Source organism: Lolium perenne, chromosome 2 (genome assembly GCF_019359855.2).
Source record: "Lolium perenne isolate Kyuss_39 chromosome 2, Kyuss_2.0, whole genome shotgun sequence".
Taxonomy (NCBI): domain Eukaryota; kingdom Viridiplantae; phylum Streptophyta; class Magnoliopsida; order Poales; family Poaceae; genus Lolium; species Lolium perenne.
The window spans coordinates 47,497,454-47,513,999 of NC_067245.2; the positions used below are offsets into that span (position 1 = coordinate 47,497,454).

Genomic DNA, 16,546 nt, shown 5'->3' on the forward strand with positions numbered 1-16,546 from the left:
TTGAGAACCGGTTCCTGCAAAAACGCGGCGTTGAACCAGGCATCTAAACGGGCAGAAAAAAGCTAGGCCGATGAGGCTCGTGTTGGATATTTTGGTGATCTAGGCTGCTCTCCTAGGTCAGATCTTTTTGGGTTGCTACAGTAGGGCGGTGCTACAGTAGCTACAGTAAGGCGGCACTACAGTAACGCTACAGTAAATGGCCACCTATCCTTATGTGGTGTCTTGATCGGAGACATCGATTTTGATCCTACGGTGCTGGTTCCCCTAGTGCATAGTGCTAAACATATATAAAGGGGTCAAATGACCCTAGAAGAGAGGAGAACACACGGCTACTACTCTCAGCTCTCTCTCACACTCTCTCACTCAAACTAAGCCACCGATCAGGCTAGCACTAAAAGGCACTGGGAAGAATCAAGCACAAATTGCTCCATCCTCAAGTGGTGTGAGCAATACTTCAAAGAGATGACTGCATCTTCAGATCAAGGTACTACTGACCTTCTCTTTTTGTGGCTCAAACTAGAGCTAGATGATCCTGCTGGATCCAACAATGGTATCAGAGCACCTAGCTCTTAAGTTTGAGCCCTCTTATGTTCAAGATCATGCTTGTTTTATCAAGTTAATGTCAAGTATCAAGCTATTCTGGCTTGATCTTTTTTCTGGCCCCAACAAATCTTTTAAGGCTCAAGGGTTTTTCAATTATCAAGTTAAGTAAAAGGGGGTCTGATGCAACAACAGAAAATCCCCTATTTCTAGAAACCCTAGAACAGAAATTCCTATGTTTTTACCCCTAATTTGGATCAAGAGTTTCGATTATGTAACAAATTGATGGGGAAAGAAGCAAATTTTGCATAAACCTTGATGTTTTTCCCAAATCCGAGACTCTAATTTAAGCAATTATGTGTTTCCCTCCTGCAATAAAGCTTGTGGTTTTGGTTTATGCTAAAGATTTAAGGGGAAACCTATAACGTGATTCTTAAGATGATTTTCCCCAATCCGAAACCCTAAAGTGATGAAAATTTCCCCTGTTTTGATGCTCATGGTTTCGGTTAAGTATGAATTGAAGTGGGGACGGATTGATTTGATGCCGTAATCAACTCTAAATTATGAAATTCCCCAAATTTTCGGAACCCTAACCCTAATTTAAGAATCATGGCGGTGGAAACTTACCTTATGGGTGTCGTCGCCGTCGCTGGCCACGGCGGCGCCGGTGCCACCTTTTTATGATGGCGGTTCTGCTCGGGCACACACCCGAGCGGACTTGCCGTCCACCGCACCGGACCCGGCGCTCCTTCCTCGCGCGCTCGTCGCCGTTGAAGGCCGCCGTGGTGCCGGACTTGCGCTGGCCGTCGACGCCGTTGCGGGGACGCCCGCACGCGCTCGTTCGCCTCGCGCGGGCGCCGCCGGAACCACTCGACGAGCTGCGCGCCGCCAAAGCCGCACGCAACTCCGGCGAGAGGAACCGGACGACGCCGAAGCCCTCCTCTCTGTCGCGCGGTGCTCGTCGCCGCCGTCGCCGTCAGCGCTCTGTATTTGTCATCGCCGTCGGGAGAGGAGAGGAGGAAAAGAAACGGGGCTAGGGTTTTCGAGGGAGCCGGGCGACGACGCGCTGGTTTTGTTCCAGCTGCGGTCGTTCCTGGCCGCCGGATTGCATCCGACGGTTCAGGTCGTCCTGGCATGTTGCAAATGGGCTGTGGCCCAAGAGGGGATCAGGGGGAGTAAATACTGGGCTGGGCCAATTTCGGCCCAGTTCAGCAGAATTATTATGCAACAAAAAAAAATTGGGGCTGAAATAATTAATTTTCAGGCTGATTTTTCCTGCATAAATTTATTATGCTTATTATGTTTATTTTAGGCCACAATTTTAATTGTCATGCTTAGTTAATTTACATGTTGATATTACTTTTATTATTTAGTTTATTTATGATTAATGAATTATGGTGATATTTATCACTATAATTATTATGTGATAATGCTTTCGCTGCAAAATAAAGTTTATGGATCCTCAAATAAAGTGTGGTTTTATGCCTTGTCATTCTGACCAAAGTTGTTTGACGGGCATTTTAACTGCAAAATTCTTTTATTGGTCTGTTTCACTTCTGGCCAAAGCTGATGTGAACCGGGTCGGTAAAAGAAAATAATGAATGAGGATCATTAATGGGTGGCTTCTATTTATCAATTTGGCCAAAGCTAATTGATGAATATTTGTCCACAAAATTTTGTTGTTCATTTTCATCTCTGGCCAAAGCTGATTTGAATTTGATCAATAAAATTTAATGATGATTATGATGATGTTTACTAAAGCATTTTGAATTTTTCTTTTGCAGCAACTAATGTCTCTAATATTGCTGGAATGCTAAATGGCATCGAACAGCTAAATGGCAGCAATTATGTCACGTGGAAGGAGAAGCTTGAGATCACTATGGCCTTACTCAATATTGATTATGCTCTCCTTAATGATCCTCCTGAGGTGCCTAAAGAAAATTATGAAAATTATGAAGCCCTCAAGAAGGAATATGACATTATTAAGGCTAAGTGGGATGACTCTAATCGCAAGTGCCTTATGATGATAAAGGGCTCCATTACACAGAGTATGAGGGGAGCCCTTCCTGATTGTGAGACAGCAAAAGGGTACTTTGCAAAAATTGAGCATCAATTTAAAGGGTCTTCTAAAGTTTATGCAACAAGTCTTATCAGAAGGCTAATTGATGAAAAATATGATCCCACTGGAAGTCTTCGAGAGCATATTATGAAAAAATGCAACATGGCCGCCAAACTAAAGTCAATGGAGATGGAAATCTCTAATGGTTTCCTCGTCCATTTTATTATGTCATCTTTGCCTCCCCAATTTGATCCATTTATGATCAACTATAATGCGATGGATGTTAAATGGGAGATTGATGAAATGATGGCGCGATGTGTGCAAGAAGAAGAAAGGCTTAAGGCTGACAGAATTGATCATGTTAATCAGTTTGGTCATTCACAAAAGAAGAAGTATAGAAAATTTGTGAATGAATATGTGAAGCCCAAGCCTTATAAGTTCAAGGAAAAAGGCCAATCCTCAAAAGGATCACAGCAAAAGAAGCCTGAAAAAGCGCCTAATCTTTGAAGGAAATAATTCCAATGCTTGCCACTTTTGTGGAAAAGGTGGGCATAGGCGAAAGGATTGTTTTGGCTTCAAGAGATGGCTCAAAGAAAGAGGTACCGACGCTATTACTGTTGTTGAAGAATCCCTTTATGTTAATTATGCCACCAATACTTGGTGGATTGATTCAGTGCAACAATTCATGTTGTAAATTCGTTGCGAGGATTCAATATGAGGAAGACCCTAAAAAGAGGGGAAAGAACAATTAGAGTTGCTAATGGTGTTGAAGCTTATGCCGAGGCGCTTGGAGACTTCACTCTTACACTTCATGGCGGTTTTAAGCTTCAGCTAAATAATGTTCTCTATGTACCCTCGATGAAACGGAATTTAGTTTCCGTCTCATGTTTAGATGATGATAGTTATGAGTGTCACTTTGGGAATAAGCAGTGTATAATTATGTATGACAATAATAATGTTGGCCTTGCTGTCGACACGACAAACTTTATGTAATTTCCCTTTGTGATGATATAAATAATGTGGGTTCTACCTCAAATATAAATGTCGGTACCAAACGCAAACGTAATGATAATGAGACTTCTTCGAAATTATGGCACTATCGTTTAGGCCATATTTCGAGGGGGAGGATTGAGCGTCTCATTAAAGATCAAGTTCTTCCTTCTCTTGATTTTTCGGATGCGGATATTGATCATTGTATCGACTGCATCAAAGGAAAATATGCCAAGAAAATTAAGAAAGGTGCAAACCGAAGCACGGGAGTTTTGGAATTAATTCATACGGATATATGTGGTCCGTTTAATGTGAGATCGGTGGACGGTTATAATTCATGCATAACGTTCACTGATGATTTCTCCCGTTATGGATATATTTATCAAATCAAAGAAAAATCAGAGGCATTAGACAAGTTCAAGATTTTCAAAGCTGAGGTTGAAAATCAATGTAATAAAAGAATTAAAGTTGTAAGATCTGATCGTGGTGGTGAATACTACGGCAGACATGCAACTTATGGTCAAATTCCTGGACCATTTGCAAAATTCTTACAGGAAAATGGCATTGCCGCCCAGTACTCAAGACCGGGTGAACCTCAAAGAAACGGGGTGGCTGAAAGGAGAAACCGCACACTTATGGATATGGTGCGGAGTATGTTAAGCCACTCCACTTTACCGGTGAATTTATGGATGGAAGCCCTTAAAACAATGACACATATTCTTAACGGGGTTCCCGATAAATCGGTGCCCAAAACACCGTATGAATTATGGACTGGGAAAAAGCCAACCCTGAATTATTTTCATGTATGGGGCTGTCCTGCTGAAGCAAGGATTTTTAATCCGGTTATGGGAAAATTAGACCCCAAGACAGTCAGTTGTCATTTTATTGGTTATCCTGACAAATCTAAAGCATATCGATTTTATTGTCCAAATCAGACAATGAAATTTGTTGAAACAAGACACGCTGTGTTCTTGGAAAGTGATATGATGAGGGGGAGCATGACTCCCAGAGAAATAGTCTTGGAGGAAAAACAGGAATATGTCCCGATGCCTGTAATCCAAGAGCCGTTGTTTCAGTACATACGAAATTGCACCTCAAGTTTCAGCTCTGTAGCGATGGTGCTCACATAACTGGACAACAAAAGGACCAAGAACAGCAATTACGAGTGTATTCAAGAAGGCAACGTGCTGCTAATGCAACACCTGCTGATACACCGGCGACTGTTCCAGATGTCACATCTAATGATGCTCTTATTGAAAATAATCAGCAGTCTCAAACTGTTATTAATGTGCCGAATAATGAGCCTCTTAGAAGGTCACGACGGGCTAGAAAGCCTGCTATTCCTGATGATTATCTCACCTACATGAGTGAGGATACAAATGAGCCAGTGTTGGATAATGACCCCACCTCATTTAAGGAGGCTATGGAAAGTGAATATTCGTCTAAATGGCTCGATGCTATGAAAGATGAAATGAAGTCCATGAGCACTAATGATGTATGGGACTTAGTAGAAATCCCTGAAGGAGCCAAACCAGTTGGATGCAAAGGGGTCTATAAGACCAAACGTGACTCCAAGGGTGATATCGAAAGGTTTAAAGCAAGGCTTGTGGCAAAAGGATTCACTCAAAGAGAAGGGATTGATTATAATGAAACTTTTTCACCCGTCTCTTCGAAGGATTCATTCAGAATAATTATGGCACTCGTAGCTCATTATGATTTAGAGCTACATCAGATGGATGTCAAAACGGCATTTCTAAATGGTGACTTACGCGAAGATGTTTACATGGCACAACCGGAAGGTTTTGTTATGGAAGAAAATAAACATTTAGGATGTCATCCGAAGAAATCCATCTATGGTTTGAAACAAGCATCAAGAGAGTGGTATCTCAAATTTGATCAAGTCATAAAGAAATTTGGCTTTAAGGAAAATAAGAAGGACAATTGTGTTTATGTTAAGTTCGGGGGAGTAATTTTATCTTCCTGATATTATATGTTGATGACATACTCTTGGCCAGCAGTGATAAAAATATGTTGATGGAGACCAAGAGATTCCTGTCTTCAAAGTTCGATATGAAAGATCTCGGTGAAGCAACTTATGTTTTAGGAATTGAAATTCACCGGGATAGATCCAGAGGGATCTTGGGGCTATCTCAGAGAGCATATATTGAAAAGGTGCGAAAAAGTACAATATGTATAAGTGCTCACCTCGCCTGCTCCTATTGTTAAGGGCGATAAATTTGGGACTTTCCGATTGCCCAAGAAATAATTATGAATCTGCAGATGAAGTCAATTCCTTATGCCTCAATTGTTGGGAGTATTATGTATGCACAAGTGTGCACTCGCCCGATTTAGCTTTTGTGACCGGGATGCTTGGCGGATATCAGTCCAATCAGTGTCCTGGATCAACTGGAAGGCTGCTAAAAGGTCTTGCGTTATTTGCAAGGTACTAAAGGCCTCATGCTTACTTATGAGAAATCTGATAACCTCGAAATAGTGGGTTATTCAGATGCTGATTTTGCGGGGTGTGTTGATACTAAGAAATCCACATCAGGTTATATCTTCACCCTTGCAAAAGGAGCTATATCATGGAAAAGCTGAAAGCAATCATTCTTGCATCGTCGACAATGCAGGCAGAATTTGTAGCATGTTATGAGGCAACCGGGCAGGCGGTATGGTTGAAGAATTTTATCCCGGAACTAAGAGTGATTGACAGCATTTCCAGGCCTCTCACTCTATACTGCGATAATCAACCCGCAGTGATCTATGCGAGTAACAACAAGTCAAGTGCAGCTGGCAAATTTATTGACATTAAGTATCTTGTTGTGAAAGATAGAATCCAGGATCAAACAATAGATATCAAGTACATTAATACTAAGTTTATGTTAGCGGATCCGCTCACGAAAGGCTTACCACCCAGCGTATTTAGAGAGCATGTTGCCGGCATGGGTTTGGTTGAAAGCTTTTAATCCTGGAGAAGTTGGAACTATTATGGCACCATCTCCCCAAAAGGGGCTCATTTTGAGATCGAATGGGAACCATAGTCACTTGGTTTAGCAGTACTTAATTGACTGTTGTAACCTATTGTCTTGGTGTACCATTTTATCGAAAGATGAGTCTGTAATATTTATGATGTTTATGTAAAGAATTATGTAAATTAAGTTAATATATGATGTGAATAAAGTTTATGGAGCTCATAAATTAAAGAGTTTCATTTTGATATGAAGTAATGTGCTATAGTCACTAGATTAAATGGTACCTAACAGACCATTATAATCTTTTTGTCTTAAGTGCATTATTTTGTTGAAAAATGAGCTTATAATGATCAGCCTTACGATCAAGGGGGAGAATGTTGGATATTTTGGTGATCTAGGCTGCTCTCCTAGGTCAGATCTTTTTGGGTTGCTACAGTAGGGTGGTGCTACAGTAGCTACAGTAAGGCGGCACTACAGTAACGCTACAGTAAATGGCCACCTATCCTTATGTGGTGTCTTGATCGGAGACATCGATTTTGATCCAACGGTGCTGGTTCCCCTAGTGCATAGTGCTAAACATATATAAAGGGGTCAAATGACCCTAGAAGAGAGGAGAACACACGGCTACTGCTCTCAGCTCTCTCTCACACTCTCTCACTCAAACTAAGCCACCGATCAGGCTAGCACTAAAAGGCACTGGGAAGAATCAAGTACAAATTGCTCCATCCTCAAGTGATGTGAGCAATACTGCAAAGAGATGACTGCATCTTCAGATCAAGGTACTACTGACCTTCTCTTTTTGTGGCTCAAACTAGAGCTAGATGATCCTGCTGGATCCAACAGCTCGCAGCCTACCAAACGCGCCCAGGGCTCGCGCTACAGGCGAGCAGACCCAGTCGCAGCACAGCGTACTACTTGCACGTTGACGCCCTCTAGATCCAGGTACGCCTTCCTCGTCGCCTTGTTGTAGAATGTACTGCAAGCTTTTTGTACTGCCACCCACACCGCCGGACTTGGTGACGACGACGGCAGGGCAAGGATCCCTGCAGAAGTGCAGATCGATGCTACACCGGTGGTCGGGGCTGGAGCGGACGCCGATGTGGACGGCGCTCTTGGAGCACACCTCGCGGTGGCCGCACTGCCCGGTCGCCACCCGCTCCGGTGGCTCCATGCAACACCGCGCAGTCGGACGGCTCGGGACGCACGACGTCGAGGATTAGGGGAGACGGAGAGGCAAGCTGGTCGGCCAAAAAGCTCCGTGAACGTTGAGGATGTGGCTGCCGTTGTCAGCGAGAGGCAACAAACTAACAAAGGTTCGACTCCATCGTTGTCAATGACGTGGCTGCCGTTGCCGCCGGCGGGCTAAGCCATGATCGAGCTTGGTACACGATGGCGAGCAGATGCGTTGGGCCTCTATTACCTAGTTTTGTGCAGTTTGATAACTAGTCCATTTGAGTCGGAAACTCGGAATAGGAAGGGGGCTAGTTTCACAGTTACCGGATTTCCCTATCGCTTCGACCATAGCCCACAAGTTCGACATAGTCAGGGTTTAGGGTTTAGCAGTAACAGATTTGCAAAGGTGAAAAACAAAACAATTGCAGGTAAGAAACAGAAGTCACACACAGTCACAGTACAATAATGCATTCTTTCTCCAGGAAGATATAGCCGTGCATATCACCACAAACATTTAGAAAGGTCTTAATAATGATATCATACATCACCTGCCGCTAAGCATATAGAATGACTGACAAAATCTCTACTTCTCTACGAAGAGGCGCAACGAGTTTAAGTACGCTGTGTGCATGGCACGGCAGAGAAAAATCTTCCCGTATACAAATTCACTTTCCAGTCTCTCATCAACCGCGAGTAGAAACTACAAACTAACACTTACGGAACACGTAATCAATCTCTAACCAACGTCAGGACATCTCAATACCTCCTTGGCTCCCTCGGCTTGGACTCCGCAACTGTCACTCGGATCTGCCTGCCGTCCAGGTCCTACAGAACAAAACCATACACTCAATTAGCATCCATATGAAACTTGACATTGCAAACATAATGTGCAACAACAAAACCATACACTCAACTAGCATATTCCTTTTTGCGATGAATAAACTAGCTAGATATGAAACTTGACATTGTGAACATAATGTGCAAGAACGTACCACGCCGTCAAGGTTTGAGATGGCGTTGTTGACCTCATCGGTAGAGCCATAGGTGACGAAACCGAAACCCCTCGACCTGCCGCTGTCCCGGTCATAGATGACCTTAGCATCAAGCACGGTTCCTTGTTCGCTGAACAGGTTCTCGAGGGTTGAGTTGTCGACGCCCCAAGACAGGTTCCCCACGTAGAGTTTGTTGCCTGAATCAAAGCTGCCACCGCCGCCGCCACCACCCATGGCCCTTGGAGTCCTGGGCGCGAATTCATCTCTGGGTGGCGGTGGTCCAGAGTTAACCCTCAGAGGTCTTCCTTGGAATGTCTGATTTGAGAGATGAGATCAATCAGTCGTCAGTCCAATAGTACAATGAATGCACTATGCATACACAAGAAAACAAATAGTTCCAAACAATTAGCATAGTTCATGCTACAATGTACAATTATGACACAAAACAGATTTTAGGCTTACACTATGCCAAGCATATATATGGGAATCTTTGCTACATAACACTACATGAAAAACAAACACCCTGCAGCAGTGTGTACATTTTCTCTACAGCTGGTGACTGAAACACATAAACTCATCAACTATACCAACTACCAAGACAAGGTAATTAAATACATAGGAAGTGTACTCACATAGCCATTGAATTGCTCAACAGCCGCCGAAACCTCCTCAGCTGAAGACATTGTGACGAATCCAAACCCACGGCTACGTCCGGTCATTCTGTCGTAGACAACCTGCAAGAAATGAGATACTATATCACATTCTGAACTAAAATACTTGTCGACGGCTTCGTGGCCAGCTCTGCTACAACTAAACATCCATTTGCTGTTGTAATTAGAGTATACAACATTACAGCTGAACCAATTGGAATGTAGTGCAAGCCGAGACAATTTTACGATATCTTATCTTATCCTAAAGAATAAGGAATCTATATTGCCACAATTCGCAGCTACCGGACAACCTGACAAAACGACATGTCCTGACTCCGAAGTATCTATGCTGACCATGCAACACTGTGCATAATTGTAGAAAAAAAGGGAGATTAGAGCTCTTATATTACGCAATTACAGCTTATCCTATCTTATCCTGAAGAAAAACCACTCTATATTGCGAAAATACAGCATCTACCGGACATATTGACGCACTGACACTACGCCGCACTGACACTACCGTAATTGAACATTTTTTAGGATACTAACTAGGTTGTCATTACCGCGACGAAGCGAGCGGTAAGCCGAACTGCATACCTCGACCATCTCGACGGAGCCGGCCTGCTCGAAGAGGCCGGCGAGCTGCGCGCTGTCGACGGTGAAGGGCAGGTTGCCGACGAAGACCTTGAGGTCCTCGGAGTACTCAGCCTCCGAGTCTCCACCGCCCTCGCCCTCCTCCTCGGCCGCGTCCTCCGTCTCGAACTCGGACGTCACCGCGACGGCCACGGGCAGCAGGAGCCGCCTGCGCGGCGCCAGCAGCGCCGACACCGCGCGCAGCGGCCCGCAGGCGAACGAGGCGCTGGAGGCGGCGGGCTTGGCGGCGGCGAGGGGGATGAAGTGGTGCGAGAGCGCGGTGGAGAAGAGGGTGGCCGCCATTGCGAGCGAGCTTGGGGGGATAAGACTCGCTGGGGATAAGGTTTTGCTGCTGCTGGGGTTTGGGAAGGAGGAGTGGGTACTGGAGTGGAGTGAGCACGGGGTTTTATAGGGTGGATGGACGGACCAACGGCTGGATATTTCTCTCCCGGAGATATTTTTCTGGGGCTGGGATTTAGAGGGCGTGTGGCCCACTGGCAGTGTGAGAGGCCAGGCAAGGGTTCAGCTGGAATCGAGCTGGATGAAGATGTTGGTATGGGATGGGATGATAGATTTTTCGTTTGGATTTTTGTTTGCAGATCTTATGAGATAATCGTATTGTTGGCAATGAGAATAAGTTCCATTTGAATAGTACATGAAACTTATGCATAGTAATAGTGCAGAGGTTGCACTGCTTCCTGATAGTAATCAGCTAGAAGGTAAAGCAGTAATCAGAAGGTGCTCCCACCAGTCGATTAACAACGAAAAACAGCAAGCGGCAGCCCAAAAATTCAAGCATCCCAGCCCAAAATACAGGGCAATAGCTCTGACACAGTAAACTGATGCATAATACAAAGTGTCGAGAGTTCTGAACTCATAGTACAAGTCATTGGCATACACCTCCAAGTATTTTCTCTCGCTCAACAATTCGCCCTTTCACCAACCAAAACAATCAACACAGCCACATAAATCTGCTCCCTCGAACATCAGGCCTGGCGTCCCTTGCCTACAAAATTTCTACAGCTAAGGATATCAGTTGCAATTCCGAAGAACATGTGCCTGCTCAAATGTCATTCATTCTCCTCCAAGACCGCGGTATCTTTCAAGCGCTCCCGCAGTATCTCACAGAGCTTACTGCAAGCGTCCATACAGAGCTCCACTGCCTGTTGATGAACGTAGCAAGATGTTAGTATGATAGATGCTGCTCTGATATCGTCTTGGGGTGATGCACGAGATAAGACATACATTGGTGATTTTGCCATCAGACCACTCCCCGGTCAGCGTAAGCTGTGTGATCTCCCTCCGGGTTGGCATGTAAGACACCATGAGGCCTCCATCTTGCCATGCCTCCTCGTCTGAGGTTGGATCGATGATAACATTCTTCCCTAAACAGGACTGGCATGTCGAAGTTGAAGTTGATTAGCTTCAAAGTTCAAGTAACTGTTGAAGTACATGTGTCATAAAGCAGAGAGGGATATAGGGGCATACCACAGATACTGATGTAACAAGGTCATACATCATGATCCCAGCATCTGCCAATGCAAGACTAGCGCAAGATATAATGATGGGAAGATCACCTGAAACAAAAGAGACATCAGTAAGGATGAAACCAGTTTGTTTGTTTTTTAATCAGAAAGTGTGGTTCTTCAGAATGTCAAGCGAAAGACAGGAAAGACATACAAAATATACCATCATATTGTACTTTTACCGTATTGGACTGGCAAATGTGGTAAAATGCAGACTCATATGTTGTTTTCCCTCAAATAAGTAAATACTACGCCAAAACAGCATGTTCATACGATGAACTTAATTGTAAACAACATATTAGCATGATGTTCATACTACGAACTTAACTGTAAACAACATATGAGCATGCTGTTCATACTACGAACTTAGCTGTAAACAACATATGAGCATGCTATTCTCGAGTCAGCATAAGTTGTGTAATCTCCTTAGCTTTAACTTAATTTACAAGAACAAGGGCATCAGAGACTCCAATGTGCCAGTGTGTCACTAACATAAGCAAGAATATGGACATAATTTCCAAATAAGCACTAGAACAATAGGTTAACATTCCCAAATAGAAAGATAGCACCATGTAATTAGTGGAATATACACAAGGCACAAGCAAAGTAGTGAATCATACTGCCACCAGACTCAAGAACCAAGGCAAAAACATCAACAGTTGTCTTTGGAAAAGTATGTAGCATGACTGCGCCTTCAAGGGCTTTATGAAGCATTCCTGAGTACTCTTTGTTTTCCAATCCCTGAAATGAGCATGCACACTATCAATCCTTACTTTCAAATATATGCAGTGGAACAAGAGAATTCTTCAAATAAGAGCCATGAGAGCTAATTAAATAGCATACCTGTCCACGGATACCAGTGGCAAATGTTGTATAGCTCACACTGCAATTGAGTCTGCCAGTGTCACTGTACAGCATTGCTTTTTTGCTCTCCCTTGGGCCAAACCTGCAAAGATAATAAATAAGTACATAAACTTGACTGTTCAATCAATTATTAAGAAAAATCCAAAAACACGGCATAATCTAAAAGACGCACTAATAAGATGCACATAATTCATATGCTACAGAGCTAGGAAGTACATGTTCAAGCAAAAGGACTTTAAGCCCAAACCATCTTTGCAAATCTGAGATTTTTCCCACGAGAAAGGTTTTACCCATATAGTTGAACCTTCTAAGTTATAAGAACACAAGCTCGTAAAATACTTGTATGTGTCTGCAGTTGCATACTCAGAATATTGGACATTCAAATGCATGGGCTCAAAATGAGCATTGATTGTTCTCAATTGCTTAGCAAGTTATAAGCATTTTCAAGTTCAGACAAAGAATTTGTAACATATATCAGTTGACTTTAACTTGGCTGAATTCCATAAGCACCAAATATTCAAATTGTCAAATATGGAATACCTTCAAAGGGGTGATTCTGGCATACTTCAATTGTAATAAAAATTAAAGTAATGAAAGACAACTATTTTTGTAGAACAAAGCTGGAATCGCAATCACAAAACGTACACACATTCAAATGAAGAATACGAAGGATGTTAAACTTACACTGATACAATGACCTTAGTCTTCCCAAATTCTGCATACGCAGACCCAGATGCAGCAGTAGTTGGTCCTGTTTGCATAACTGCATCATACAGTTAAAATAAACGACTCTTCTGCAGAACTGCTTCGCAGTAGTTTCAAACCTCAACTCTATTGGTTGCAGAACAATAAGTAACATATTCACGTCAAGGTTTAGAGGGTGAGGGAGAAGTAGCAAATCCCATTTTCAGATGATATGTTAAAACAGTAAGTCTGTGCAAGCATGCCATATATCACAATGCTCAGACACAAAGCAAATCTGTGCTCTATCCTGCAGGTTGTGTTTTACTACAAGAAAACTGGTGTACCATACATCTACAACAACCATATTTTGCACCTTTTATAACTATACAGCAACAATTGAGGAAAATGGCACACTAAGTTGTTCAGCACTTTCCAAGTTGAATTTTCTGTGTGTATTTCGTTCAAAGCAGAGAGGAACAACATCAATGTACCTAAAGAACGGTGTAGAGAAGCATAATAGCAAAACACATCTTGAATGCATTAGAAAATTCTATAGGACATCCTACACTGCAGGTTTCCCCAAGAGCAAGGAGATACTCATCTGCATAAGCAGAGTACAGATTCCCGAAGGAACACTGTTGAGCTTGAGCGGCAACATACAATTAAATCATATTTTTCAGATTGACTCTTCTGCAGAACTGCTTCGCATTAGTTCCAAATTTCAACTCTATAGGTTGCAGAACAATTAGCAATATATTCTCGTCAAGGGTAAGAGGAAGAGGGAGAGGTAGCAAAGCTCATTTTCAGATGATCTATACCACTATAAAGTAAAACAGTTTTTGAATCTGCCTCCCTGTCTACATTGTTCTCGCTCAGTCTGAGAACTTTGGGCCGTTGATTGAATGAATCAGACGGTAATAACATGAGCAAATCCCAACAACTTTAGCCGTTCATTTATTCTATCCAACGGCTGTCGTTTGGACAGAGTAGTGGGCCCTATCACGAATACAGACACACCATAGAAACTGGAAACTGCCAGATTCACGGTCACAGGGAGGCTACAGCACCACGTGGGAACTGTGTCATATTTGTGGGCTGGGTCCCGTCGAGCTTGCTGCCCTATTAGCTAATAGCTAAAATAATTAGAAGGGGTTAATTCTTGGGTCAGCGAAAAACAACCCGCTAGGTATACAGCATAGAGTCTGGTTGGGTATTCATGGTACAACAGTTTGGACTATGCATGCCACACTTTACACCGAATGTCTCCACTAATTACGTAACTCACAAAAGGCCTAACGGTATGCTGAAACAAATGTCAAAAATTTGTCAAATAATCACGCAGATAAGAATCAGTCTTATGAATACATAATTCATAAGGAAATTTGTTTCAATGTGGATTAGCACGTACAACTTACTAGTATGTCAAATAAGGAAAGTTTGTGCAAGCAATGTCATATATCACAACGCTCAGTCACAAAGCAAGGTTGTGTTTTACTACAAGCAAACTGGTGTACCATACATCTACAACAAAACATATTTTGCACCTTTTATAACTACGCCAAGCATATAGGAAAATGGCACACTAAGTTGTTCGACAATTTGAAAGTTGAATTTGTGGGTGTACTTTGTTCAAAGCAGAGAGGAACAACATCAATGTAGCTAAAGAAGGGTGTAGAGAAGCATAATAGCAAAACACATCTTGAATGCATTAGAAAATCCTCATATAGGACCTACAGACCTACACCGCAGGATTCCCCAAGGGTAAGGAGCTAATCATCTACAGAACCAGAGAGCATACCGCATATTCCCCTGGGAAAACTGTTGAGCTTGAGCTAAGTGTAGACATACATGACACAGCACAAACAATATACAGCAAAATATGTGTGTTCATCAAGGCATTTCAGAATGTAAATCCTCAAAGAACGTACACACGGCAGAACAAAAATCGGCCGTGCTGTAATCGTTAAAGCATAACGTCGAACACCTCAGGTGCATACCAGACAAGGGAAAATACAGGCTCGTAATCGAGATTCTTAAGCACAACCTAGACCATGATACGGAATAAGTCAGAGATGGGGGAGAGAGGGAGTTTACATGCGGGACGGCAGTCGTGGATGGAGCGGCCGTCGGCGCGGGGCCAGTCGGCATCCTCGGCGAGGTGGCGCCGCAGCTCCTCCCTCTTCTCCCGCCGCTTTCCCCCAGCCTCCGCCGCCGGGGTGTACGTGCCCGCAGCCGCTGCCGCCGCCGACATGGCCGGAAACTATGTATGCGTCTGGGCCTGCGTCGCCGGCGCCTCCTGGAGCTGCGCTAAAACCCTAGCGGCTGTCTGCGCTGGTTGCGGCGAAGGGGAGGAGAGGACTAGGGCGTTTCAATATCGCCATTTTATCTGCTTTGAGATTCGTAAATTAAAATCAAAAAAATTTGACAAGAAACAAAAAAAGATGGCCTATACAGGTCTCGAACCTGTGACCTTCGCGTTATTAGCACGACGCTCTAACCAGCTGAGCTAATAGGCCTTTTGTGCTAGATAGTCTACAGTAAGGTATATGAAGGTAAAGTATAAGCAGGCGTGGAATACTAAAATAAAATATAACTAATAACAGAAAAATAAAAACTTGGCCCATACAGGTCTCGAACCTGTGACCTTCGCGTTATTAGCACGACGCTCTAACCAGCTGAGCTAATAGGCCTGTGTGTCGATAAATTTACAGAACATTACATCGTCTGTAGTTATTAATATCAGCAAGCGGGAAATTGCATCCTATCGTGTATATTTCTTTCGTCCCAAACATGCCAGACGCTGCTGAGTGCTGACCCAACAGTTCTAATCTAGGTTAGATCATGCATTGCAGCCCACCATTTTGGCGCGGCAGCTGATGAAAAAGGTGATGCACATAGCCTGGATTTCAATATTGCAAGTGATATTTCTACATCAACTTCAAGCTTCTCCAACATCTTGGCGATTCAAGCTCCATGCTCTGGTTGTCTATCTCCTTGAAAAATGATCTTGTCTAGTTCTAAAACTTGTAATTTCTACTTGTTATGTGTATGTCGTGCTAAACTTTTTGTTAGAGTTTGCATTATTATCATCAGGTTTTTGCTCCGTAGTGAATGCTCGATATCTTTTAGTGGGTTTCCTGATGGTGTGAGGGTGGCCTCTTTCTCGTCTCCTTTTGCTACGTTGGTGGTATTGTTCCAAATGACTTTGTATTTCTGTTATGTTGTAGTAATGTAAAATGGTAGTAGCCTGTTTGGAAAGAAAAAATTGGCGCGGCAGCAGCCAGCAGCAGCCGAAACAGGCCTATGGGAGGCGGTTCGGAACACAGGCAGAGGCTGACGGATCGATGGGCCTAAATGAGAGCGGGAAAACGTCGCCTTGCAGCAATCGGGAGGCACCTTTCTCTGACCATCGCCACTGGATAAGGAAGAAGCAATCTCTCAAGAAAAAATTCAAGAAGATGCT

General features: G+C 43.3%; 3 protein-coding genes and 2 non-coding genes across 5 annotated transcripts; 1 reads left to right on the forward strand and 4 right to left on the reverse strand.

Moving 5' to 3' along the window:
• Positions 1–343: 343 nt before the first annotated feature.
• LOC139835473 (uncharacterized) lies at positions 344–3,106 on the forward strand. The gene is made up of 2 exons (XM_071825328.1): positions 344–484; positions 2,325–3,106. The coding sequence occupies exons 1-2, from the start codon at positions 463–465 to the stop codon at positions 3,104–3,106; spliced, it is 804 nt and encodes a 267-aa protein (XP_071681429.1). The 5' UTR covers positions 344–462.
• Positions 3,107–8,192: 5,086 nt separating this feature from the next.
• Positions 8,193–10,397, reverse strand: LOC127332020 (RNA-binding protein CP29B, chloroplastic-like). The gene is made up of 4 exons (XM_051358273.2): positions 9,974–10,397; positions 9,359–9,460; positions 8,727–9,041; positions 8,193–8,559 (listed from the first exon to the last, which is right to left on the reverse strand). The coding sequence occupies exons 1-4, from the start codon at positions 10,310–10,312 to the stop codon at positions 8,491–8,493; spliced, it is 825 nt and encodes a 274-aa protein (XP_051214233.1). The 5' UTR covers positions 10,313–10,397; the 3' UTR covers positions 8,193–8,490.
• Positions 10,398–10,799: 402 nt separating this feature from the next.
• LOC127332021 (exosome complex component RRP41-like) lies at positions 10,800–15,431 on the reverse strand. Its single transcript, XM_051358274.2, has 7 exons — positions 15,178–15,431; positions 13,084–13,162; positions 12,379–12,481; positions 12,156–12,276; positions 11,498–11,586; positions 11,255–11,404; positions 10,800–11,172 (listed from the first exon to the last, which is right to left on the reverse strand). Exons 1-7 carry the CDS (start codon positions 15,332–15,334, stop codon positions 11,080–11,082), a joined length of 792 nt encoding a protein of 263 aa, XP_051214234.1. The 5' UTR covers positions 15,335–15,431; the 3' UTR covers positions 10,800–11,079.
• A 94-nt stretch (positions 15,432–15,525) lies between these two features.
• On the reverse strand, positions 15,526–15,599 carry TRNAI-AAU (transfer RNA isoleucine (anticodon AAU)). Its single transcript has one exon. It is a non-coding gene; the product is annotated as a tRNA-Ile (tRNA).
• Positions 15,600–15,699: 100 nt separating this feature from the next.
• TRNAI-AAU (transfer RNA isoleucine (anticodon AAU)) lies at positions 15,700–15,773 on the reverse strand. The gene has a single exon. It is a non-coding gene; the product is annotated as a tRNA-Ile (tRNA).
• Positions 15,774–16,546: the final 773 nt, after the last annotated feature.

Coding starts and splice junctions, on each gene's coding strand:
- LOC127332021 (XM_051358274.2), bottom strand. CDS start 15,334: ATGTCGGCGGCGGCAGCGGCTGCGGGCACGTACACCCCGGCGGCGGAG. Junction 11,587..12,155: donor GGTTCTTGAGTCTGGTGGCA/GTATGATTCACT, acceptor CTTTTGTTTCAG/GTGATCTTCCCATCATTATA. Junction 11,173..11,254: donor CTGATGGCAAAATCACCAAT/GTATGTCTTATC, acceptor GTTCATCAACAG/GCAGTGGAGCTCTGTATGGA.
- LOC139835473 (XM_071825328.1), top strand. CDS start 463: ATGACTGCATCTTCAGATCAAG. Junction 485..2,324: donor GACTGCATCTTCAGATCAAG/GTACTACTGACC, acceptor TTTCTTTTGCAG/CAACTAATGTCTCTAATATT.
- LOC127332020 (XM_051358273.2), bottom strand. CDS start 10,312: ATGGCGGCCACCCTCTTCTCCACCGCGCTCTCGCACCACTTCATCCCC. Junction 9,461..9,973: donor GCTCCGTCGAGATGGTCGAG/GTATGCAGTTCG, acceptor CATTTCTTGCAG/GTTGTCTACGACAGAATGAC. Junction 9,042..9,358: donor TTGAGCAATTCAATGGCTAT/GTGAGTACACTT, acceptor CTCTCAAATCAG/ACATTCCAAGGAAGACCTCT.